Here is a 25645-nt window from a genome sequence, read left to right as displayed (position 1 = left end):
TCAAAGAAAGCAGAGTGAGTTCGACGGCTGAACTTGTGGTGCAACTTTTTGGATTTCTCCTTTCCCTTGATAATACATTGTTAGGAAAACGACGCTCATTGAGCCATCAAGCCATTGAAAATGCATTAGATCGATATCTTAATCGTTATAAAAAGTCCGTTCCGCTTCAAATTTTTCAATTGAGATAGTGCCGTCTTACGCATTTCGCGCACGTCGCGATCACATCCAGAGGAAAAGAAGGATTCGCACGTGCTGTATGCTGTATGCCCGCCCTCGCTACTTCCTTTGATGTCGGAGACGGAATCGATGCGTTCCGTCGGTTGAATTGCCATGGTGCGCATTTTCCACACCAGAACTAACACAATTCGAGCACGGAAAGTCAATCTGGACTTTGGATTTTACCCTTCTCGTTCTCTTCTGAAGTCAAACACTGACAAAACTTCTCCTCATTTCTCTTCCCCTGGAAGTAAAGGCCGAGCCTGCCTTTCTTTATCAAGTGGGGTTTCTCTGTATCTTGATTCTCGGACGCCGGTCCAAAACGAACCGGTAAAAACCCAACAAAAAATGGCCGGCCAAGATGTTGACTCTGAACGGGTCAAACCAGCTCAGGACAGGAGAAGAAGAGAACAACGAACGAAACGAGCATATCGCCCCTCCTCCTCCTCCTCCGCCTTCTAGAAAAAAGAAAACCGAAAGCATTCGAAGCAAATGAGCATCGCCGCCGCCGCCGCCGCCGCCGCCGTCGCCGCCGTCCATTGGTCCGCCACGACTCGGTCGCGCCGCCCGTGACCCTGCGGGGGTGACCTCACCTTCCCGGATTCCCGCACGGGCTCGTCCGACGTGGCGGGCGGCCGGTGCCTCCACGTCACCACCCGGGCGGCTCTCCTGGTCCTGACCGAGCTCGCTGTACAGAGAGAGAGAGAGAGAGGGGGGGTAGACATCGACGGTCAGCGACATCGCGATCCAACGGCTGAGATGCGGCGTCGATCGAGATTCTCCGGGATCTGCTGCGGTTACCGTGCATCGAATATTTCGGAAATAAACAAAATGCGGAATGGATTATCACGGGATCATTTTTGTTTTTAATCATTATCATTATTACCAGAAGAAAGAGAAATAACGGAAAGCCTTTCGGGGACAGTGCCTTGCCGTACGCTGCCGAATGATGGATATCTGTCCGAATTTCCATCTTTTATCAGCCTAAAATTAACATCATCGTCACCATCATTCTCTCTCCTCTCTCCTCTCTCTGCGTAAAGGTTGAATCTTTCCTCTTTCAAGCAATTGGGTCTCTCTCTCTTTCTCTCTCTCTCTCTCTGTCTGAGCTCCTGCCGTTCGCCCTAATCCGGGACGAGCACACCTGATCGCGGCGGAGGCGCCGGCGGCGGCTCGATTCGTCCGCGACATCGACGCTTCCTTCTCCGGGGGAATCGCGTCCGGTTCGATTTGATGCGGTTTTCTAAGCCTTCCATGTGAGAGAGAGAATGCACACGCCGGACTACCAGGGCTCCCACGTCGGCCGCTCCATCCTCAGCCTACGCCGCGACCAGGCCGCCGCCGACGCCGCCGCCATGGATCCCCACCACCGCGACGCCGCCTCCGCCGCCCAGGAGCTCGAGCTCGAGCTCGAGGCCTTCCAGAGGCAGGTCGCCGATCGCTTGCTCGACCTCTCCTCCGCCTCCGCGGACGACCTGCTCTCCCTCGCCTGGGTCCGGAAGCTCCTCGACGCCTTCCTCTGCTGCCAGGAGGAGTTCGGGGTCATCCTCCTCAACAACAACAGGGCGAATGTCGCGAGATCGCCGGCCGCGGAGCGCCTGCTGGCCGAGTTCCACGAGAGGAGCGTGAAGGCGCTCGACGTCTGCAATGCCGTGAGGGACGGGATTGAGCAGATCAGGCAGTGGCATAAGCTCCTGGAGATCGTGATGTGCGCTTTGGGGAATCGGAGGAGCTTGGGGGAGGGCCAGTTCCGCCGCGCGAAGAAGGCCCTGATCGATCTGGCCATCGCGATGCTCGACGAGAAGGACTCCAGCACGGCGATTGGGCATAGGAATCGGTCCTTCGGCCGGAGCAATGCTTCGAGGGATCCCCGGTCTATCGGCCATTTCCGATCCCTCTCCTGGAGTGTCTCCCGGTCCTGGTCTGCGGCGAAGCAGATTCTGGCGATTGGGAACAATTTGAATGCTCCCAGAGGGAACGAGATCGCGGCCACGAACGGGCTCGCCGTTCCCATCTTCACGATGGGTATGGTTCTGTTGTTTGTAATGTGGGCTCTCGTGGCCGCCATTCCATGCCAGGATCGCGGTTTGCAGGTCCATTTCTCTGTCCCGAGGCAGTTCGTTTGGGCTGCTCCGATAATTTCACTCCACGATAGGATTATGGAAGAATCGAAGAAGCGGGAGAGAAAGAATGCTTGTGGTTTGATGAGGGAGATTTATCAAATTGAGAAGTACTCGAGGGTGATGAGTGAGATGGTGGATTCTGTTAATTTCCCATTGACGGAAGAGAAAGAAGGCGAGGTGAGACAAAGAGTGCAGGAATTGGGGCAGGTGTTTGAGGTGGTGAATGAGGGGTTGGATCCTTTGGAACGCCAAGTGAGAGAGGTGTTTCACCGGATTGTGAGGAGCCGAACCGACGGAGGTTCCTGCAGCTCTACTTGAAGTTCTTCACAAATGGGTTCTTGTAATTTGCTGCTGGGAAGGATTTGCCTTAACAGATTCATCAAGTTTAAGGAAGAGGAAGAAATGGAGAGAACAGAGTATAACCAGGATCATGTACAAAATGGGACGAAAAAAAGGTATAAGGAGGCTATTTGTATTAATCAATGGATATATTTGTGTCAGTAGAACGATTTAGGATTTGAAAATGGTGCCCTTAGGTTCCATTTGCCGCTCTTCAGCTTCTGTTGGATTATTGAATCAAATTTCCTTAATATATTGCATTCCCATGAGCTGTGTCTGGTTCTCCCGTTCCAGTTTCGTGATGTGCTGGAGTACATATTACATGCTATTTGGCTGTTGGATGTTCAATCCATTTCTGGGTTGCAGCGCAGTGGCCAGTAATGTTGAGTGTAACAGATTGGTCTTATCTTTTCGGAATGACTTCGAAATGAGAGCATACGTGAAGATGTTTCCATCCGTGTGATTTCGAGCTTCTAATTCCGCGGATACTCTATGTCGGATGAGTTTTATATGTTAATATTCGGGCTGTAAGTGGTCATTTATCATTTGGAGGTAACTGACCCTGTTGCTTCTTGAATCTTTATCCGTTCGATAGCACTTAACCCTGTGAGCCATTTCCAGGTGCTGACTGTTAGTATAGGTACAGCTTCCTGCTGTAAAGTGGCATGGCATCATCTGCAACTCCAGCATCAGTATAGTTTGCATATTCTCTTTTTTTTAGGGTACTCGATAAGGTCGTTCTTCATTTTATTTATTTTTCCTCATTACGAATTTCTTGATGCACATATAGCAAATTGTAAATGTCATTCTTCTATGTTTGAAAACAGTCTGGCCGATTTCGTGACTTTTGCAATAAGATAGGCAGTTTTCAGTTTTCTGTGCTACTGAGTTCAATAAACTCTGCCGTTTTTCTTGCTTTTGTTTGGAATCTGACTCTTTGATTATTAAATGTTTGGATTAAATGGAGTCAAGGGTCACGAATGTAGAGGGCAGTAGAAAATTGTTTGTATGTCATTTCCGTCGGCGAAAGGAATTGATTGGTCAGAAAAATGGGATTCTAGAAGATAGGTTTCTTCTTTCCAGTCAGCCCAGTTGAAATCAAATAGATACATCTTTAGGAGAATCAATGCAATCAATGAAGCAAAATCAAGAATGAGGTTAAAGTGTAGTCCTAGGTCACAAGCCTGTCAAAGACAATTGCTTGTGGAAAAATGAGGCGCCCTTTGGTGGAAATGTCTCCATCGGCATTTTTAGTGCACTTGTAAAAGGAGATAATTGATTAAGGGTGTTTCTTCGGTGCCGTGATGGTTTGCCTGCACGACAACCCGTGACTGTCTGATAAAAAAACGTAATTTCGATTATTTGATGATGAAGCAGCCCCATTTGGATGGCAGATTTGTCGTGCAAAACAACACGGCACCACAGAAGAAGCGCAGGATTAATATAGTTTCTAGATTAGTGAGTTACAGAGAATCATGCGTAAATCTTAGAACTCAACTACAATATGAAAGATTGGATCGATGTTCATGTTTCACAGGCTGTCTCCCTGTTACCCGGACGGAGGTTGATCATTTATGTGGTGATCTGCAGAGTCACTCTTGAACATTACTTGAAGAAGGCCAATTATGTCAAGCTTTACTGGCAATATTCAAATGCCTTTCTGCAACTTGAGATTACTGGCTAATAAGTATGACACTTTCATTTTCCACTTTTTATGTATGAAGAGCCAGCATGCAAGTTTCATCAGATGCAGATTATTTACCTCAGGTGTTCTTTTTAAAAGCTTCAGTGTTTCGAGATGTAATCTCCGAAAGTGATCTCAAGGTCGGGGCCTTCCCATTGTGATTCAGTCACAAGCTAGGGAAAAGTGTCAAAAAAGTCATAAATCTTTTGCATTGGTGTCAATTTAGTCCTAAACCTATTTTTGGTACCAATTTAGTCATAAACTTTTTGCATTTGTGCCAATTTAGTCCTAAACCTTTTTTTGATGTCAATTCAATTATAAACCTTTTGCATTTATGCCAATTCAGTCCTAAACCTTTTTTTCTTTGTGCCAATTCCATCATTCTGGACAATTTTGGCAGGATTTTGTTGACATGGACGCCGGCCATCGGCGCTGACGTGGATAATTTTTAATAATATTTTTTTGAATTTTTATTTATTTTTTTTTCCTTCCCTCCTTCCTCCAGTCGAACCGGCAACCGGCCAGAGGCCGGCGAAGGCGAGCATCGCCGGCCACTGGCGAGGCTCGCCCTAGCAAGCGACGGTGAAGGCGAGCCTTGCCATGGCTAGGCGAGGCACGACCTCATCGGATATGGCGAGGTCGTGCCTCGCCCAGTGGCCGGCAAGGCTGCACCTCGCCAAATCCGGCGAGGGAGCCTCATCGGTGGCTGGGCGAGGCCCGAACTCGCCGGATCTAGCGAGGTCGAGCCTCGCCGGTCGCTGGGCGAGGGCGAGGCTCGCCATATCTGGTGAGGTCCAGCGTTGCCCAGCCATGGCGAGGCTCGCCTTTGCCGTCGCTGGTGAGGGCGAGCCTCGCCAGTGGCCGACGAGGTTGTGCCAGTGGCCGGTGAAGACCTCGTCGGTCCGGCGACCCGCTAGAGGAAGGAGGGTGGAGGGAAAAAAAAGAAATAAGAATTCAAAAAATATGAAAATATTATTAAAAGTTGTCCATGTCAAGACCATGATCACCACCCTACCGTGTGTCCACGTCAAAAAATCGAAGCCAAAATTGATAGGAATGACTGAATTGACACAAAGACAAAAATATTTAGGACTGAATTGGCACAAATACAAAAGGTTTAGGACTGAATTAGCACCAAAAAAAGGTTTAAGACTAAATTGGCACCAATGCGAAAGGTTTAGGACTGAATTGGCGCTAAAAAAAGGTTTAGGATTAAATTGGCACAAATGTAAAAGATTTAAGACTTTTTTGACACTTTTCCCGTCACAAGCTATGTGACCTAAGATTAGAGGAACATAGTATTGGGAAGCACTCGATAGGAAATTCTCATTTTCAAATCCAACGTTGTAATATTGTTGATGCTGATGCTAATGTTTCTAGTGCTCTTGATATGACCGGTGGTCTATCGGGGAGAGGATCACTAGTAGTGCCTAAAGTTTGATCTTGTTGCAGTCGGGTCCTCCTCAATCTGAATTTCGAAGTTTGTACTCGTTGAACTTTCACTTCTTGTGCAATTATGGCCCTCAACCTGAACTTTCACTTCTTGTGCAATTATGGCCCTCAACCTGCATTTGCATCGAACCTCTATCAGAATTTTCATACCTTATGGATCACATATGCAAATTTTCGAGTGTCGGTTTATGTAAAACCGACTTTCCCAGTATCAAATTACTCAGTCTCTTGCGTCTCCTCTATTTTCCATGCAATGCAATGTATTCTCGTGGCAATGCGACTTGCCGATCATTCTCTTTTTGGGGGGCCAACCAAGTCGTCGCCGTTGCAATAAGGTGCTTCACCAAACGCTATCAGAACCAATGACATTGTCAGTGTTACATGGTGTTAAGGCATGGGTGTTGGGTGGGATGTGAACATCTTGGATAGATGCCCATTTGCAAGTTCTGGGGGTCCTCTTTCTTTCTTCCCCGTTGAAAAGTTAAATGATTTTTGTCAAAGCTATTACTACATATTCAGGTGGCCCCCTTTGTTACAGTACATTATTAGCTGTGTGTGACTGGATGAATCCCTTCGCTTTGGTATCGCTTGGGAGATTCTTCGTCGACATTGTGTGTTGGCACAGCAGGACATACGAAAAAGATGTTCCGGTGCCTGACCTGCGTATTTAATGGTCCAGAGCGATTCTCTCTTCGATTCGTCAATGCTCTGAAGTTTGAAGGTTTTCCCACGTTTACGAAGGTTTCAGGCATGGACTTGCCCTTTTTTCTCTGGGCGAGCGGCGGTTGGAACATCATGTTGGCATTAATTGTGTGAGACTACGTATTGTAAGTGAGAAAAGCGTTTACATGGGCATGATCGCACGCACAGGCAAGTGCATGTGGCTGCGCGAGTACTACCTATTCCCTGCTTATGTGCATACATGCCTTGTGTCTATAATAATAGGCTGCAATCTTTAAATTTAGAAAGCTTCTGTGGCACTGATGAAGCTATGGTTATGCAGACACCAACTGAGGAAAAGGAGACTTTGCATTTAATAGTATTTCTGGGTTAGCTGAGAAGACAAATTGACTTTGATTCTTTCCTATACCAGATCTATTTCTGTATTACCTTTTGTGTTGAGGGACAGCAGATGCTCGTAGTTGAAGTAGATAAAATTTTCGGTTAAAAATCTGGAACATAGTCGTCCCAAAAACTGAAAGTGCTTAATTTTCTTTTTGGGGGGATTTACATTTACAAGATAAGATTAGATTAACTTAATCCTATGAATGAGCACAAGATGGGTCTATTTATAACCTTAGAAAACACTCAACAACCTTAATTAATGGCACTGACTGTCTAGATAGCTCATGTTTCATTGACACACATACTAACAATCACTGTCGTAACATTAATTTTCTAACGCTAATATGTTTTCTCAGAATCGATTGACTTTTTCGATGAAAAATGACATACTTCAATCGTCTATAAAGGTGAAGGCCAAGAGAAACGGAAGGCGGGAAATTCAATTCCTCTCGCTGCACATTAGCTAACCTGTGCTCTGGTTGATGAATCTGAGGATTACTTGGAAATTTTGAGAGTAACAGTAAGCACTGAATGGATCAAGTAGTGGTTATTGAGAGCCTTTAAGTATGACCGAGCTTGAGAAGGATTTCATGAAAGTGCTTCAGATGCATTATCTCCAAGGGCTTCTTGAAGGTTCATCAACGATCTGTACGCACTCGAATCATCATGATCTGTTGATGGTTGCTAACTTGTCCAATGGCCTCAAACTGCAGTCTCAAAAGGCAAGAACATATGGAACACTTACTTTACTTGGTCAGATGCTGAGCTATGGTAACTCTCTTTTTTGCAAATATTGCTGGTGGATATGAATGGGAAATCGATATCATAGAAATGAGGAATTGGAATCTTCAACAGTTTTCTAGCGCAGCTCTGAAGTCCTTTATCTCTCTAATCACTCAGCAATTTATTCATTTGGACAAACAAAAGAACCAGTGGTTTGATTGCAAGGAACCTCCATGTAACCTTTGTCGAATCAGTTCCATCTTACTTTCTCCTAGTAATTTCGACCGGCTTTCATCAAAGTCTATACAAATTTAACAAGCCTCGGCAACCATCCCGAATTCTTTATTTCCTAGAGCAATCATTGATATTGTTTGCGAGAAATCAGATTTAGCAGGCAGAGCATGCAGATTTAGGCGGTGGTCTGGTGTTCCCCTTTTACAATATATGTAAGAAAATAGAGATGCTTTTACAAGTTTAACCAAGAGGTACTCGCTCATGAATTGCAAACTGAAACTGAGATACTCCAGAGGAAAAATGCAAATATTCCACTTCTTTCATACGATTTTAGACAGTTGCGCATGCTCTTACACAGTCTCTTATAGAAGAATCAGATCGAAGAGAGAAGCATGAATATAGAAGAGAGAAGCATGAACTATCCATCAGTCCATTCTTTGAAGTACTCGACCAAGTATTGTAGACATGGACATATTTTCTATTTCATCTTGCTACCTTATTGCGGTATCTGGTATGGTAGTTACATGAAACAGTTTTATGCATTTGCCAACTCTGGTCAGTGGCATGAACTACTTCCTGCATTAGTTTCAATAATCAAATAATCAGATGAAAGATTTATAGAGGCTTATAATTATTCATCTCTTGGACCTAATCAAGTGAATAGCAAGAACTATAAGAGAGACTAGTAATGCAGACCCAGCAACAACAGGAGCACATATCTTCTTGCTTTTCTTTGGCTTGCTCTTCACTGAGGCCGTGTTTTCACTGACATCTCTATGTTTGTCATCCTTGGGAGATTCGCTCTGAACCTCATTCCCTATGTCACTCGTTTCCTCTTGCCTAAGACTGTCTCCTTCTTTGAGTTCAGCATCAAGAGATGCAATCACCTTCCCCGGTTGTTGATTATCTTCAGATTTTGTTAACTGAGCCCCCATTTCAGTTTCCTCCTTTTGCAATGGTCTTGGCACTGGACCTTCGGCGGGAAGTCGTTGACTTGCCGATGATGTATGCGGTAACTCGGATTCTCGAGCCGCTCCTTCTGCTTCTTCTTTTGTTTGTTGCTCAACTTCATCACGTGGATACTCAATCTGAGGCTCTTCAATAACTCCAGGTACCTCTTTACAGTCCGTCTTTGTCATATGACCTCGATCATCCTCTGGTTCCTCCACTTCCTCAATTGCATGCCCGGAAACTCCCTGAACCATTTTGGGCATGAAAACCGTGAGAATTGCTCCGTCTTCATCGAATTTTGCCTTGATCTTGTCCAAGACCACGCCTCCTGGAATTTTAAAAGCCTTCTTAAACCCTCTCAGTTCCACCTCCTTTTTGTACAAAATCCACCCGAGCATCACCTTCTCCTGCACAGCCTTATTTCCAATGATCGTTATGCGAGTTCCGTCTTCATTTATGTTTATGTCAATGTGCTCTCTTCTGTATCCTGCAAAAATTTAGATTAAATCTTCCATCTAGTAAATCACGAGAAACGAGATCAGCGGACAAAAAAATAAGATCAAATGCCTAATAAAAGATGATTGAAAGGACACGCCTGAAGAAAGAACCTCTGAGATGGGCAGTGAGGATGAACATGTTTTCGGTTTCTCTAGACAAGAAAACAATTCCGCCTCCATCCTTTGCAATGCGAAGATCGGCCGTGGAGCTGATATCATCTTGAGTTTGTGTGATCTTGAGTCCTAATTCTAGCTCCATCAATTTGTTTCTCAGAATGCTTAGATCGGTCTCAAAGAATATAGACAACAGGGCCAGGGGCATCTTGAAGAAGGAAGCATCACAAGCATTGTTGTTGCAAGGACCGGACCTATTCGTTGCTTCTTGATAAGACTTTCAGGGATCCAGGCAAAGAACCTTTGATTTGATTTTTTGTGGCATTCACACTCCATTTCTTTGTACACAAGCATTAGCTTTCTGTCCAGCGACAGACACGAGATGGGGCCGTGTCAGAAAAGCTAGACTTCCAAAATAGAGAGCAAAATCGGGGGTTGTCTTCACAGACTACATTCAAATCTTTACATAACTTTCATATAATCAAATTCGAATCTACCGTATTAAATTTTTTACAACTGTCTCTACAGAACAAATAGAACTGCCAATTGGGGAAGCAACTCATGAAAATCTAGTACTTCTTATCTAAACTCTAATGCCCACTACTTTGATATTTTCTTGCAGACTGCATGTGGCCACTCTCTCTCGCTCTCTCTCATGTTATTCTACTTTTGTCATGGAGAAAATCCCTTCTCTTTGATGAGCAAAGCAACTGCCAATGCCACTGCCACAACAATCAATCTGAAGATAATCATATGGATGCTTCATTTCCACCCTTCCCACGGCAGAGAAGGTTGAATCTCCCATCTCGCACTTTTAAGCATGATGTTTTTTACCACTGCAATGATTGAACTCTCCTCAAAACCCGAGCTGTTTTTGGCTTCTCCACAATGGGAACCACTTTCTCCATGAGCTGCAAGGATGGATGATGTTAAATAGAAAACCTACTCATAGCAAATAAAGGAGCCAATTTAGAAAAAAAAAACTTGGCATAGTGAATCGGTACGATATGTTTAATGGCAAAAAAAAAAAGGGAATCAGTACAAATATATTTGATGAAAATGTGTCTGACTCAGAATAGATATGATCCTAAGGTCAGGTAAACTACAGAGAAAGGCCAAACATAAGCAACTGTCCTGCGCCTACATCATGTTTCTGTTTCAATATCAGGGCAAAGAAAGAAACTCTCTTTTGTTATAATCAGCTCGAAAGACTCAGAAAGCTACCAAGAGTATACAGAGCCTAGCATGACTCTTGTTCATACCAAACTAGTGCATCGGTTATTCAAATGAAAACTGTTTTGCATTGGAACTCCAAAGCAGAACAACCCCAATGCTCATAAATGGGAAAAACAATTTTCAGAGAGAAACGGAACAACTGTCAGGCATAGCAGCTATTGCTCATTTTGTTATGCATTTTTTCGCAAACAAATCTTTCACCAAAAACCGATCCACATTGCTCTCCACGCAAATCCTATACAACACTGTCGTGTAAGGGGAAAACTACTTTTAAAATGGAAAAGGATCATCTCAATAACATTAAAGAGAAGAGAAGAATGTGCTATCCCTTGCAAGAACTTCGGCTGAGTAAAGATGACAAAGTCTTAAGTCGGTAACCAAATCTACTTCACCACTTACATTTCTCCAAATAAGTCAGGATCAAGTTAATCTCTAGCATGGGTTAACACGAGAGTGCAATAGAGAGAAGGATTCCAATATTAAATACCGAAGGCAAACTTCAAGCAATGGCAAGAAAAATAGATAAAAATCGCACCTGCCTGAACCTCTCTTTAGTCCTCTCAGCCTGCAGGTAAAAGAAAATTTCTGTTATAAGTGCAATTACACAGAGTTAAAAATGGAGAGATAGGCAAATTTCTTTCTCAAGGGGAGAAAGGGGGTTGGTGGGGCCGACATAAGAAGGCCGAGAGATACAATGCATGCAATATGTATTACTGTAACTACATATATTATTGTATGCATGGACATATAAACAAAAACATGCATTTGTCTTGACAAGTCACCTCCCCTTTCCACAATTCTGTCTTTTGTAGTCCATAACAACCCGTTTATAGATGCCTCGTTTATCCAAGAAGGAAGACCAAGAACGTTTTCGAGATTAGCAAGACTTACGAATCAAAAAAGACTCGACGAAGTAATCTCAGCAAACAAAATCCTTAAAAGACTTATGTTCCATATTCAGTTTACTGAAATAGGGGAAGAACTATTACATCCTAGAGAAAATTATATAGAGACATCAAATAACATTCTAAAAAACTTTAAGATAACTCTTTGTTACGAGATATTCAATCATTCTGGACCAATGCACATCATCATCATTCTCAAAAGAAAATAGCAGGGCTCGTAGATGAGCGTACCTTCTCTTTCAATAGCTGCGCATTCTCTTCTTCTAGTCGCACAGCCAAGGACTCCAGTTCCACTTGGTACGCCTGTAAAAGAGAAATGCATACCAGAGAAGAACGAACAAGTAAGAAACGAAACCCCAGCCTCAATGCACAAGCAAAAGCTCAAAGCTCAAAGCTCAAAGCCAAAGCCAAAGCCATCACCTGCTTCCTCTCCCTAGACCTCGCCGCGGACTCTCTGTTCTTGATCATCCTCCTCTGCCTCTGCTGCGCCGCCTTATCCAACGGCTCCAGCACGCACGCCCCTCTCTTCCCTCTCCCTACCCCGATCAACTCCACCCCATTACCAAACCCCACGATGGACCCTTCCACCGTCTCTATCGTGCTGGGCCCCATCGCGTCGAACGCGAACGCCCCGCTGCCCATGCTGCCCATCCTCTCGGCGGGGGGCACCTTCACCTTCACCTCCACATCCTCCTCCTCCTCCACCTCCTCCCCCTCCTCCTCCTCCTCCTCCTCCTCCACCCCGACGGAAGCGCCCGCCCTGACCAGGAAATCCTCCAGAGTCATCATCTCGTCCGGGACTTCCTCCTTGCACTCCCTCCTCTGCCCGGCGACGATCTCCCGCCACACGTCGTCAACGGTCCTGGGGGGCGCCGCCGCCGCCGCCGCCGCGGGGGCGTCGAGGAGGGTCGACTCGGAGGAGGGAGTAGCGGAGGAGGAGGGGGCGGAGGCGCTGCGGGCGGCCATGGCGGAGCCGCCGCCGCCGCCGTCGACGGCGGTCAACAAATCGGCGGAGGAGAGAGAGAGGGGACGGGACGGATCGGGTTCTCTGGACTTGGAAGACGCCATCATCGCCGCCGCCGCAGCAGCCTACGACGGCATTTTTTTTTCCCTCGATGGCGGAGCAGCTTCCGCTGTTCTCGAGGGGGGTTTTAGGGTTCTGCAGTGGTGGTGGTGGTTGGGGGAGGATCTCTCTGGGGGATGGTAGCGTGTTTTGTTCTTTGATGGTGTTGGGATCGGAGAAGGAGAAAGACGAAAGGTGAAAGGTGGGAGGGCGTGCAACAACTTGCAAAAGGCAGGGGAGGAAAAGTGGGGGTAGTTGCCGGCCGCCACGCTGCTCCCCTCCAATGCGGCAGTACTGTCGTGCCACTGCCACCCTCCTCGTCCGGCGATTGGCCTACGTAAAGCAGAACCGACGGCTTCAAAAAAATGCAAAATTAACAAGTACGGTTTTTTTTTTTTTTTGGACGAACTCTCACACGCCCTCAGATTTTTATGAGAGTCAAAACCCACATCTGAAACTACACGTGATTCGAATTCTCCACCTCTCCCTTTCCAAGTAGAAAGGGTGGCCACTGGGGCAAACTCCAGTAATTAACAAGTACTTGAAATTCGACCGTTTTATTTAAAAATAAATTTCTTGGAGTGAATATTATCTCAAATAATGATTTGAAGTCATATCGAGTTGAATTCGCCGGTCGCCCAAATATTCGACCGTTGTTTTAATGGCGGATTTGAGGGGGAGGGGGGGCAATTTTGTTCAAAATTTGCAACGGGGGTTAAAAAATGAGTATAAAATCCTAAGAACCACCAACCCCAAATTGAATTTCGAGTTCTTTCTCGATTCCTCTGCTCTTTATGAAGAACCAGCACCCTCGATTCTCGATCCTCAGTCGATTCTTTCCCGGGTCTCCCCTTTTTTATCGGGTCCGCCGGTCTTGGCTCGATGGTCGGACTGAGGTCAGCTCCACAACTTTCGATCTCCGCGATCCTCGATTCTCTGTCGATTCCTCCTCTCTCGCTGCTTTAAAATCTGTCGTCGCGAGCTTCATCCTCACTTCAAAAGGGCATCCATTCCATCTAAATTTCAGCGTCCCCTAATTTCCTTCGTTGCGATCCAAGTTAGTCTCTTAAATTGCCGCTACTGACCTTTCTTACTCACCTATGTAAACTCGACATTAACACGACCTCATTAAAAATCCCATCCTCTAAGAAAAAAATTATGTCTTATGAAATTGTTGACATTTTGGAAAGTAATATGTGCATTAAAAGTCTTAAAACTTGTTGTAAAAGTGCAATTGAGTGGTAAAACTTTTCAAATTGATTTAATTGAGTCATTTCGTTAATTCCGTCTAACTTGGCTAACAGAAAATGTCGACGCAGCTTTTTTTTTTAAATTATTTTTTCTATCCTACGTGGCGATAGCGTGGCTAAATCATGAAACATAATGCTAAAAACGACGTCGTTTTACCCAAATCTGATATAAAATTTATTTGAATTCAATTTTAAACAAATAAGTTATGTTAAAAAAGAAAGGGAAGGGAGACAGGGGGTGAGGGCTACAGCCCTCGCCGTCGCCGTCGCCGTCCCACCCTTGCCAACTATAGGAGAGGGTGGTTGGCCCTCGCGCAGACCTGGCCGAGGGTCACCCGTGGCGGCCGACCACCACGCCATAGCGGCCCATGACTGAACCAGACTAGACATATAAAGTCAGCGTTCCAGTAGCTTGGACAGTGCATTTCTCAATTTAGGAATTAGCATATTCGCCGGAGATTTCATATGGTTAAGTCATGGTCTTCGACCGCCTCGAGTCCCCATGAACGAATGTCCAACCTGGATTTAGGATTTGCCAGCTCAGCACCTGCTGTCCTGGCCTACAATATTCCAATCCCATTCGCGCGAACTTATTTTAATATTCCCCCAGTCTTAATATTTTATTCGCGATAAATTATTTCACGTGGTCAAGCCACGGGATTCATTTTTAATGGGAAAGTCGATTAATAGTCTTCTTTTTTATTTTTCAAAAAGATCAAATATAAATTAGGTCCCTATTATCCACCCGACTTATCGAGGAACTAATTAATCTCTTCTCGGAGAAGTTTTCCCGTGTGTCGGAGAATCACGGACCCAAAGCAGGAAGTCGCGATTTCATCGAATTACTTTTTGAGCTAATACCACGAATAATGCCAAACTGGTTTGCTGGTTAAAAATTTACCCAAAAAACCCAAAAAATTAGTACATTTGTAACTAATTTACCCTATGTTAGTTTCCGTTAAATTGGATTGATATCACGAAAAATCACAAACCGATACACCTGGGATAAACGGAGGGTTAATAAAAATAGTTTTAGTTCCTGGGGGCCATAAAAAGAAAAAAAAAATATTATTAATAAAAATTATTTTACCTGGTCTATGACGGTGATTAGGCCATGGCAAAAAAAAAAAATATATATTTTAATAAAATTTTTAATAAAAATATTATTAATAAAAAGATTTACCTCACTACCAAAAATAAAAATATATATTTTAATAAAAATATTTTACGGCCATTACGAGAATGGCAAAAAGAAAAATATATTTTTAATAAAAATATTTTAATAAAAATATATTTTACCTATCCATGGCTAACGAACTGTGTCATGGCCATAAAAAATAAAAATATATATTTTTAATAAAAAAATTATTTTACCCGCAAAAATATTTTAATAGTATTTTACGGCCATGTACATGGCTAAAAAAAAAAATATATATTTTTAATAAAAATATTTTAATAAAAATATTATTAATAAAAAAATATTTTACCTCGGTCATGGCCAAAAAAAAATAAAAATATATATTTTTAATAAAAAAATTATTTTATTTTACGGTCATGCCACTGGCCGAACGATCTTTTAATAAAAATATTATTAATAAAAAAATATTTTAATCCATGGCAAAAAAAAAAAAATATATTTTTAATAAAAATATTTTAATAAAAAATATATTTTACCATCCATGGCCTTAATTTTGGTAACCAAACGCCATGGAATCAATTCCAAACAAAATAAAAATATATATTTTTAATAAAAATATTTTTGTTTAATAAAAAAAATATTTTAATAAACATATTTTACCGGCCATAATGAAAAATCTACTGTTTATCATAAGCCATGGCCCAAAAATAAATTAATTCGTATATTTTTAATTGAGATTTCTCGCGATAATTTTACTTTCTTGAAAAAAAAAAAGAATCTTTACCGACAATAGAAAACAATTTCGAGAGACAAATCAAGAAATTCAGGAAAAGAAATCAAGGCGGGGGGGGGCAGTCCCTCCCTCCCTCCCCCCAATCAGTAATCGGATTTCTCGTGAACTTGGCGCTCTCTGATTGATTGATTCGAGTTTGGGACTTCCCAACATCATGCGTCGCGTCGGGTCCCGCTCGTCTCTTTTTTTTTTTAATGCAAAAAAAAAGCTTTCCAGCTTTGGGCAGAAATCTGGCCCGAAAGAGCGAATAAAAAGAACGGTTTTTTTAAGGCAAAAAATCCTTCCTTTTCTACTTATTAGTCATGGGTGTGATTAACAGCCTTTTGACAATTCCGTTGTTTCTTAGGTTCCAATGATTGTTGTTGGCTGCTGGGGACACGCTGACAGTGGGCCTTGGACGTATGCCCATGATCGAGATGGCCGCATGAAACTTCCCAAGTTCCCACTGCTCATCCACGACTTGCTAGTTGCTACCCCCCTTCTTCTTTTCTTTTCTTTTTTTTTTATCTCCCCCCTTTAGCTTAGTTGGGATTGCTGAAGTGATTGGACTGTTTTGCTCGCTCCCGTTGCTGTGGATTCTTTTCTCGGAAGAAGCTGTGTGGGGATGAGCTTTTCTGGGTATGCCCCAAGGAGCTCAGTTTCATCCGTGCGCAGAAGAAAGAAGTCTCACTTTTTTTTTACCCAGTTGGTGTTGATTCTGGCGTCGAAATTTGACACTTAGGTTCAGTTTCAGATTCCTAGGAAGTAGGAACGGCATCGTTTGCTTCACCGGACGTTCCACGCATATGATTGATTGACCGGTTGGTCTGCTCGTTCGTTTGGTCAACCGTAGTCAAATTGCTCTTCCATACGAACAAAGAGTTTCAAGGGTGTTTCTGGTTTGGTGGAATCTGACGTCCGACGAAGTTGAGCCTCTTAAGTTTCCGCGGATTCTTGAAATTTTTTTCTTTTAGCACTGTGGGAACTGCTGAGAAGAAGCTGAAGCGACAAGTTTCGACACTTGCTCTGGGTCATGGTGTCGACTGGGTCTCTGTGCTTATTTGGGTTGATTTGAAGATTCATGTCGTGAACTCTTTTCCGGGTAAATCCCGATTGCGGGTCTTGTTTCTTGTAGTTTTTTTCCTGCTTTATCGTATCCATTCGCATTGCGGGATTCCGAAGTTGGACTGTCTCCGAAATAACTGTTGTTCTGGTGCACTCAGAATTTTATTTGTGGATTCGAATTCGTGATATGGGGAGTAATGGGGTGGAGCACTCGCTTGAAGAATCAGGGGAAGGAATTATTGGCAGCGGCAAGGAAGTGATCGCGGATTTGCTGCAATTAGGTGGTAGTGATGAATCTGGGGCATTTCAAGATGCTGGCTCTTCTATGGAGCAAGAAGACGGGAAGATTGGTTCTGAGAGGTCATCATCAGTTTTGGAGATTTCTCGATCAGATGATTCCAACGTCCATTCTTCAGCTCGAAAAAGTAAGCGACACGTTTCGCAAGCTTTAGCTTACTATAATGCAGTGTTTTGCATGACTAAGCAATAGCAGGAAAAATGTTGAAAATCATACTTGTTAAAAAGAAGAAACCGAGGGGAAAAATGGTAAAGACTACTGCAGGAACAAGCTTAGGAAAGGAGCTGATCCTACTACATCGTGAATATTGGCCACAAGTGCCATTAGGCTTTGTTTCGGGGGTCTTATCAAATGTGTTCTGTCGTTAAATTATCATCCGTGAAAGTACACGAGTTGAAGTAGACTTTTAAATAGAGCATAATGTATGATTAGGCATCATGTTGTTCTTCTCATTTCTTATGACAGTTTTGTTTCGACTACGATTTCAATTGTAGTCTCTTTGCATTTGTGGAGTGGTTGTAGAACTCTAGAAATGCAAGCAATATCCTTCTGCTCTAATTCCTGTAATGTGTTTTTCATTTTGCGAGTTAAACAAGCCTATGGCGAAAGTGCCTCGAAATGCCAAAAGTGAAGGCGAAAAAAGTTAAACCTGCATAGTCAATTTTGCCAATTGAGTCTGTCGAGGAAAACGAGAATAAGAAAGGCAAGAGAAAGTAGCTCCTTCATATCCAGAACATCCAGAATAGGAAATTCTAGGGCCTCTATTTTTGGGACTAAGTTTTCTCACTCGCTAAAGTGTTCACCATAATATTAACACATCTATTTATGCTAAGTTGATTTAGCCCTTGTGGTAAAATAGTTGTTTTACCCAAGGATTCATGTAGAACAATCTGAAAGTTTGTGAATTTAGAGCAGAATGTCTTATTCAGCAATGTTTTCTAACTTTAATCAATTTTGGAAATTACCGTGAGTGTCCTCATGAAATAGTTGCTTCCTTGTCAATATGGTCATGGTATTCGAGTGTAGATATCAAATTAACCTTTTAACTGATCAAACAGAAAATTCAATATGCTTAATCTATATCTGTTTCAATTTAGCCCTTGCTTATTTCATGTAGTTTGTGGTTGCAGGTTTCGATCATTGCATCAGTGCTCCTACCGGACATCGAAGAAATATTCAACATGATAGTCAGGATATTACATTTTACAGGTCCATGACAGAGAGAAAGGAAACTTCAAGGCACAATTTGTTTGACAGGCTGTCAGAACGTGAAAAGGTGTGTATATGATAATCACATGTATTGGACTTTTGAGTATCTTGCAATTATGCATCAAAAAGGTCCCTGCCTGTCTTCCTTAAAAAACAACGAAAGAAAAAATGGTTTGTATTTTGTAGCTTCATTGCAAAGCATGAGATTTCTATGTCCTGCTTTATTTTTAGGGGAAACCATTAAGCCAAGCGTCTAATGCCTGGTCTGAGAATATGTTGCCAAATGCTGCGGGAAACAACACAGACTTATTGGCTAGTTGAACTTGAAGGGAATTATGTGACTTCTTTACTCTATCTTTCCAAACTATATGGTTGTTTAGCAGCTTCATGGGAAATCCTAGACATTTTCATACATTAATGTACGCATAAAAAAAATTCTTTACTATTATAATGACTAATAGGCAATATTTCACAGTACTTTGTATGTGATTCTTCACTTCACTAATGACTATCTCTCCTGTACTTGTCTCAGAAGAAGCTCATTATAGAGCTGGTCAAAATTCAAAATGATGGCACGGTGGAAGTTGATTTAACCAAGAGCGACAGCATGGCTTCAGAATTGCTGGAGCTTCATTCTGTTGAATCAGCACCTATCAGTGTCGATGATTCTATCGTGGACTCAAACAAATCGATTCCAAGGTTGAAAATCACCATTCTTATTGTTGGAACAAGAGGAGATGTGCAGCCTTTTTTGGCTATGGCCAAGAGACTTCAGGCAAGTTTAAGAGTCTGTTATTGGGATGCCTGCTAAGTTTGTATTTGTCATTTCCCCTAAATATCGAAGGCTACCGAATATCTAATAGCTTTGTACTATCACATGAAGACTCTCGTTTGTTATTCCATTTTGTAAAGTACGTATAGTATGCCTTCTCTATCATGTTATACTGAGTAGTGGTGTTGGAAAGAATAGATGCGTCTTCTCTATTTATGAGTGCCTGCTGATTGCAGACTCTCAAGTTAGAGCCGTTAAAATAGGACTTCTCTTGGCTGCTCAGGGGTTTTATTAGTAGGCATTGAAATTGAACCAACTGTAAATCTCATCCAGAGTGTATCAAGCACAATCGCGTCTGCTACATCAGATAAATTATTGTCTGGTTTTAAGCAATTGGGCATTTCTTCTGAAAGTTTTCTTTAGAATTCAGAGAAATTTTTTTGTTCTATCTGTGAGTCACATTTGAGCCCTTATCTTCTCTTCAAGATAGAATCCTGGGGAAGGATAATATTTAGATGTCTGTGGTTCCAGGGGTTGCCAATTTGATGCCCTTGGATGACTTCACTAAATGTTACTGAAGCTGTGTGCTCTGAAATCACTACTATGGAGATAAACAAGTGTTCCTTGGCTTACATGAACTTTAGTATTCTAGAAATGATTAAAATGAGATGAGTTTTGCTTCTTCTTCTTTTTTCTTGGGCCTTGTTTCCAGGAATTTGGTCATCATGTCAGGCTGGCTACTCATGCCAACTTCAAGAGTTTTGTGAGGTCAGCTGGTGTAGATTTCTATCCTTTGGGTGGTGATCCTCGAGTTTTAGCAGGATGTAAGGTCCTAATCTCCTCTTGAATCGAATGATATGTTGGTTTTGTCTTATGCTTCAGTATTCTGGTCTAGTTTCTAGCATCTTTCTGTTGACAATTTCCGGTTGCCTGGTGCTCGTGTGTTATTTGTAGTTATGGCCAGAAATAAAGGTTTCATCCCATCCGGGCCAGGAGAAATATCTATTCAGAGAAAACAGCTGAAGGCTATAATTGAATCTCTTCTTCCAGCCTGCACAGAACCGGATGCAGAAACTGGATTGCCTTTTAGAGCTCAGGCAATTATCGCAAATCCTCCTGCTTATGGTAAGCTCACACTGCAAAAATTCACTGTTGTCTTTCGAATTTTCCAGGAGTTACTTTCCTCCACATAGTTGTTAGACATTTTGTTTCTCCCAAAAGCTAATTTGTCAGAAAAGGTGACAATTAATGTATAGCTAGGTCTTAAAACTGACTGTCTTGCATAGGTCTGACCTCATATACAAAAAACGAGACGTGGAAGTAACCATGTCAAACAGATAATGAGTGACAGGGAACTTACAAAAAGAGTGGGAGATGCTTGATTGAAACCAGTGAATGTGCTTGAATATCATGTTAAACATATCATTTTTCCCAAAATCTTAAAAATATTGTCGGGAAACGGGCCAACAATCCATATATACCATACTTAAGATTCAATGGATGAATCTTTAATTTGAAGAAACTTTGATTTTTAGAGGCATAATCTTTTGTCATTGCTAGAGAGGATCCAAACCCTAAGTTTATTGACTAAAGAAAACTATGTAGTGTCTAAAGAAATCCCATCTGCAGCTAATTGCGTACAAAAACAAATTAAGGACCTGGAAAAAGTTTCCATCTTCGAACTCTCTCACTTTCTCATGAGATTTCTTTATACACTACATAGTTTTCTTTAGTCCGTTCCTAATTATTTGCCATCGCCTACACCTGATTCTGAATCACCTCTTTCTTCTCTTGCGCTTTGATGATACATGACAGTGTTGTTAAGGGTGTCGTTGTCGTTTTCATTTGTTGGATACTGAACAACCTTTGAAAAATAAGATGTGAAAGTATGAAAAATGATTACTAAAGCAACAACTATGGAAGTATGGGCATTATGGCTGTTCAGGTTGAATGTAGAACAGATACTTAGTTGCTAAACAGATCGGAAGGGCAGCCAGGAAAAAGGAAAGCTACAATGACCTGTCATCCTGGATAGGGTTTGTGAAACTTTTTTATGTGGTTATGGTTGCAGGACATACACATATTGCGGAAGCTCTTGGTATACCTCTTCACATCTTCTTTACCATGCCATGGACGTAAGTGTTTGACTGTTTTAGCATTTGACCTTAAATCCTCTTATTAAGTAATTTTGGTGCTAAATTTAAATTTTGTTCAACTGCAAGTTTTGTTTAGCTACGAGTTACATTTTCTTTGAAAGGATGCTTCTTTTCACATACGTTTTTGATAGGCAGGCCGACATATGAATTTTCTCATCCATTGGCTCGTGTGCCTCAAAGAGCGGGTAACTGGGTATGCTTTTCGATATCACACATTTCGACTATAGAACGTCTAGTAAGTTTGCCTCCAACTCATTGCACTGATAAATCGTTTTTGCTGGATCCAGCTTTCTTATGTAATCGTCGATCTCCTGATATGGTGGGGTATAAGAGGCTACATTAATGACTTCAGGAAAAGGAAGTTGAAGCTAGCTCCTATTGCATATTTTAGTACATACCGTGGATCAATATCTCATTTGCCAACAGGATATATGTGGAGTCCTCATCTTGTGCCTAAGCCAAGTGGTAAGGAAGCCCTAGTTAGCCAAGAGTGCTCGTCATTGACATTGTTGCCAGAATATTTTGATCTGTTCTTCTTTATGACTAAAAATGTCTCTCCTCTGCGAGAAACAAGTTCTGCTGTTTGGAGTGGTGCTATAGAATTCGTGTTTGCTGTGTTTTGCATGTTCAGTTAGTTTTGGTGGTAATGTGTCTAGCTGGGGTGTGACTGCATGCTGGTGGCCCCATATAGAAACTAGTTGTCCGCCTCTAAAAATGTAAGGGGAGGAATAGTAGACAGGAAGAAACCTGAATCAATCAAGAGAATTGCAGCGAGAAATTTAAAAATTTTACTGGTTCTTCTGACCAGGGAGCATCTAAATGCTGCTAAATCCCCATTGTCATTGGAGTTTGTTCCATATGTGAAATATTTCCACTTAAACAAAGTATTGAGATATCTCCTAATTTTTGTTAATCTGATGCTAGGTACTTTATCTGCACCTTGATATATCTGTGTTTCAAAACAACCTGAATAGTTCCTAGCAATTTGCAATTCTTGTGTCGCATTCCCTCTAGCCTCACCTTTGAGAACTACAATTATAAGGGCAAATTAACTGTGTTGAGTACCTCACTTTTCATGACTTCTCTTATCATCGTAAAGGCAGTTAGTACCTTCCTTCTTATGGCATAATGATAATAAACCATAAGAGCTATAATGTCAGGTATAGCATTTAAAAATGGCTTGTGGGATTAGTAAAACTAGCTCTTATGATGGCATGAATTTGCAGCTAATGTTTCTGTTGGAAATTTTTCTGGTATTCATCATCTATCTTGCTACACATCACTTCTTAAGAAATTTTCATGACATCTTAGTAGAGAAAAGCTTTGATTTTCTTTGCTTTAAGTCATATTCTTACTTGCCTTTGATGGAGTAGCTACATGTGAAATTAGTTATTCTATTAGGTTCTTTGTTCCACCAGCAATTAAATTTTGGGTCTTGTGCCTTGTTGTCTATTTTTTGCAAACATACTTTGAAATTCCTTAGTTTGAGATCACATAATCTTGTGTCATCGTATCGTTCCTAAATAACTGCAGATTGGGGGCCGTTAGTTGATGTTGTTGGCTATTGTTTCCTTAACCTCGGGTCGAAGTATAAACCTCAGGAAGAATTTGTTGAATGGATTCAAAAGGGACCAAAACCTATGTATATCGGGTTTGGGAGCATGGTATGGCTATTTCTTTGTGCTTCAAAGTTTTCTTCTTGTTGAACCCTTTTGCTTGTACATAAGAGTATAGATATGAGTAACGTACTTGATTTATTTGATTATACCAGATGGGAAATTTTCTTTTGCAAAGCAGTCATACCCTTTATAGTTGGCTAGATGCGAATCTCTGCTCTCTTCACTTGTGCTAGATTTTGGCCCAGCTATTTCTTAGTAATCTCAAGGATGCCTTCTAGTTTTTGAAGTAACTGTTTAGTCGACTATATACTCTGGCATCCAGTAAAAACTCCATCCTTAATATGCTAACTACTTGATTTCTGCCGTGTTATGCTGATAACTCTTGCTATTAGATTATAGGAAAAATCAGTTTTCTGGAATTTTTCTGTTTTCTGTTCAGAGATGAATTTTATTGGAGTTTGATGTTAAATATTTTATTGGTGACTTGTGAAGCCTCTTGAAGATTCCAAGAAAACTACAGATATCATAATTAAGGCATTAACGGATACCGGACAAAGAGGGATAGTTGGTCGAGGATGGGGTGATCTTGGGACCCGTAAGTATCTTGCTGTTTAATTTTCCCGCCTTTCCTCTTATTGTGCTTCAAAAGATATAGCTTGATTTAAAGCATTCTTATTGGTGATTTTTTGAACACTTTTGCATTAGTTTGTATGTGTTATTAGTTTATTAACGTTGTTAGGTTAAAAAAAATCGCACAGTTTTCTATCTCTTGAGCTCAGATATCACTTGGTTTTGGAATACCTAGACTACTGTTTGGAGTAAAACCTCAATTCTTAATTAAATGTAGTGGAACCTGATCTGCTAACAAGGTTTCTTGTCAAATTCAATTATTCGTTATCTTGCTTATTAATGTCAAGAAACGGAATATGTGTGGGTTTCCATAATTGTATGTGGTAACTGGCTCTATTCTAATTGACTCTGTTTCTTGCAGTTCTGGATGTTCCAGACAACATTTTTCTTTTGGAGGATTGCCCTCATGATTGGCTGTTTCCCCAGTGTTCAGCTGTGGTGAGTTTGCCCTACTTAAGAGAAGAGAGTACTTCGGCTTCATACCGTCGCATCATCATAAGTTGTGACACGTGTCTATTACATGAACGAATGTTCATTGATTTTACATCACCTTCGCTGCAAGAACCTGATGGGTAGATGATCTAGTTGTTAGTCATTTTGTTAGTGAACTCTGATAGCTCGATCTGATGAAGCGTGGTTTCATAAAATATCAATGCTAGTTCAAATTTTTCATCATTTCTTCCTGCTCATAAGACCCAATTAAGGTGAAACCGTATTGCTCAACTTGCAGGTTCATCATGGTGGTGCAGGAACAACAGCTACTGGACTAAAAGCTGGGGTAAAAATTTACACATTCGAGCCTTGCATTTTGCTTTTGGTTGCTTAATGGCAAATAGGCCATAAAGCTTCTATTGGATTCTTTTCATTTAGAATGAATGAAAAAATATGCTGTTAAAGTGGTGCGTCGCGAAGAAGAGATAAGGCTATATCTTCTGGTGGCAAGGATTTAGCGCCACTTCCAGATTCTTTGTTACGAAAGAATTTTAAGCATCTATCTTGTGCTACATCTATAACTAATGTCGAGAGCCTATTTTTTGCTTCATTTATAACTAATGTTGAGAATGTGGTTTGCAGTGTCCTACGACCATAGTTCCTTTTTTTGGAGATCAGTTCTTCTGGGGCGATAGAGTCCACCAAGGAGGCCTTGGCCCTGCACCCATACCAATCTCCCAGCTCAGCATCGAGAATCTTTCGGATGCCATAAGATTTATGCTACAACCTGAGGTAATTCAGATGTCTTGATGAGCCCACTCCTTGATGTATGGATGCAATAAAGCACGTCTTGATCATTGAATTACATTTTCAGCAGTTTTTCCTGACCAAAGCAAGTCGAATAGCAGAAATTCAATGAAATAAAACCGAGTTTTACTTTTTAATGAGGCTGCCTTTCACAAATTGGCATGCTGAATCTTCTGCAGAAAAAAAAAACAAGATTGTAAAACAGAATAAAAGATGACTCAGTTTCACTCTCTCAAGAGATTGAAAATGCCGCCGTGCTGTGTTGTAACATTTCTCTATGCATCGATGCTTCCAGGTGAAGTCTCGGGCGATAGAAATAGCAAAGCTGATAGAAAACGAGGACGGGGTGGCGGCCGCGGTCGACGCGTTTCATCGGCATCTGCCCCGAGAGCTTCCCTTGCCGACTGCGTCCTCGGACGACGACGAGCCTCCCAACCCTTTCCGGTGGGTGTTCCTCCAAATTGAGAAGTGGTGCTGCTTGCCATGTAGTAAATAGGGCCTCCTTTGAATACATTGAGAGTGGGTGTATAGATAGATGTCATTCCTTTTTGTCCCTCTAAAAAAAAATTTCTTTCCCAATTTTATCCATATCATTCATTTCATTCTTATCAGGGTTTGGCTGACCATTGTATTCAAACCTAGCCTAAGATTGATTTTGCCACTGCTTTTGTAACATGACTAGGCCTTATTTGAACTGTTGTATTGTAATGGATGAAGGTTGAATAGCAAATACACATTTGATGAGAGCATGTGATAGGAAGATCATGTCCATTGGGCCTCTGTTGCCAGGGTATTGAAAAATTACCTTGCAGGGTCTCAACCATTTTAACTCGCGCGCAATTAAATCCTAAATATTTTTAAAAGTCGGTTCGAATGTCAATCTTAAATCCAGTCG

The 25645-nt window shown here is 41.9% G+C and overlaps 4 protein-coding genes across 6 annotated transcripts; 2 read left to right on the top strand and 2 right to left on the bottom strand.

The window, feature by feature from the left end:
* The first annotated feature begins 1254 nt into the window (after positions 1-1254).
* On the top strand, positions 1255-2947 carry LOC115684710 (protein ROH1-like). The gene has a single exon (XM_030609566.2). It carries the CDS (start codon positions 1485-1487, stop codon positions 2655-2657), a length of 1173 nt encoding a protein of 390 aa, XP_030465426.1. The 5' UTR covers positions 1255-1484; the 3' UTR covers positions 2658-2947.
* A 5297-nt stretch (positions 2948-8244) lies between these two features.
* On the bottom strand, positions 8245-9752 carry LOC115684711 (uncharacterized). The gene is given in 3 exon segments (XM_030609567.2): positions 8245-9274; positions 9396-9582; positions 9585-9752. Coding segments are annotated over 3 exon segments (1158 nt in total). The 3' UTR covers positions 8245-8471.
* Positions 9753-9814: 62 nt separating this feature from the next.
* LOC115684715 (G-box-binding factor 4) lies at positions 9815-12685 on the bottom strand. Of its 2 annotated transcripts, none has more exons than XM_056308602.1 (4): positions 11960-12685; positions 11771-11842; positions 11170-11199; positions 9815-10340 (listed from the first exon to the last, which is right to left on the bottom strand). In XM_056308602.1, exons 1-4 carry the CDS (start codon positions 12608-12610, stop codon positions 10161-10163), a joined length of 933 nt encoding a protein of 310 aa, XP_056164577.1. In that variant the 5' UTR covers positions 12611-12685; the 3' UTR covers positions 9815-10160. The 2 variants fall into 2 exon arrangements, with proteins under 2 accessions (XP_056164577.1, XP_030465432.1); XM_030609572.2 differs by having other exon boundaries at positions 9815-10309; positions 11960-12679.
* A 3838-nt stretch (positions 12686-16523) lies between these two features.
* Positions 16524-25527, top strand: LOC115684707 (sterol 3-beta-glucosyltransferase UGT80B1). 2 transcript variants are annotated; one of them, XM_056308542.1, is made up of 14 exons: positions 16524-17252; positions 18243-18401; positions 18867-19109; positions 19819-19930; positions 20061-20231; positions 21178-21241; positions 21398-21455; positions 21550-21727; positions 22796-22926; positions 23374-23476; positions 23873-23949; positions 24242-24289; positions 24586-24735; positions 25046-25527. In XM_056308542.1, exons 1-14 carry the CDS (start codon positions 17118-17120, stop codon positions 25244-25246), a joined length of 1830 nt encoding a protein of 609 aa, XP_056164517.1. In that variant the 5' UTR covers positions 16524-17117; the 3' UTR covers positions 25247-25527. The 2 variants fall into 2 exon arrangements, with proteins under 2 accessions (XP_056164517.1, XP_030465418.1); XM_030609558.2 differs by having other exon boundaries at positions 16526-17252; positions 18256-18401.
* The last annotated feature ends 118 nt before the right edge of the window (positions 25528-25645 follow it).

The sequence above is a fragment of the Syzygium oleosum genome, unplaced genomic scaffold (genome assembly GCF_021117445.2).
Source record: "Syzygium oleosum isolate NSW1041296 unplaced genomic scaffold, Sole_v2.1 Sole_v2.02, whole genome shotgun sequence".
Classification (NCBI taxonomy): domain Eukaryota; kingdom Viridiplantae; phylum Streptophyta; class Magnoliopsida; order Myrtales; family Myrtaceae; genus Syzygium; species Syzygium oleosum.
This window is presented reverse-complemented; position numbering and strand designations above follow the sequence as displayed.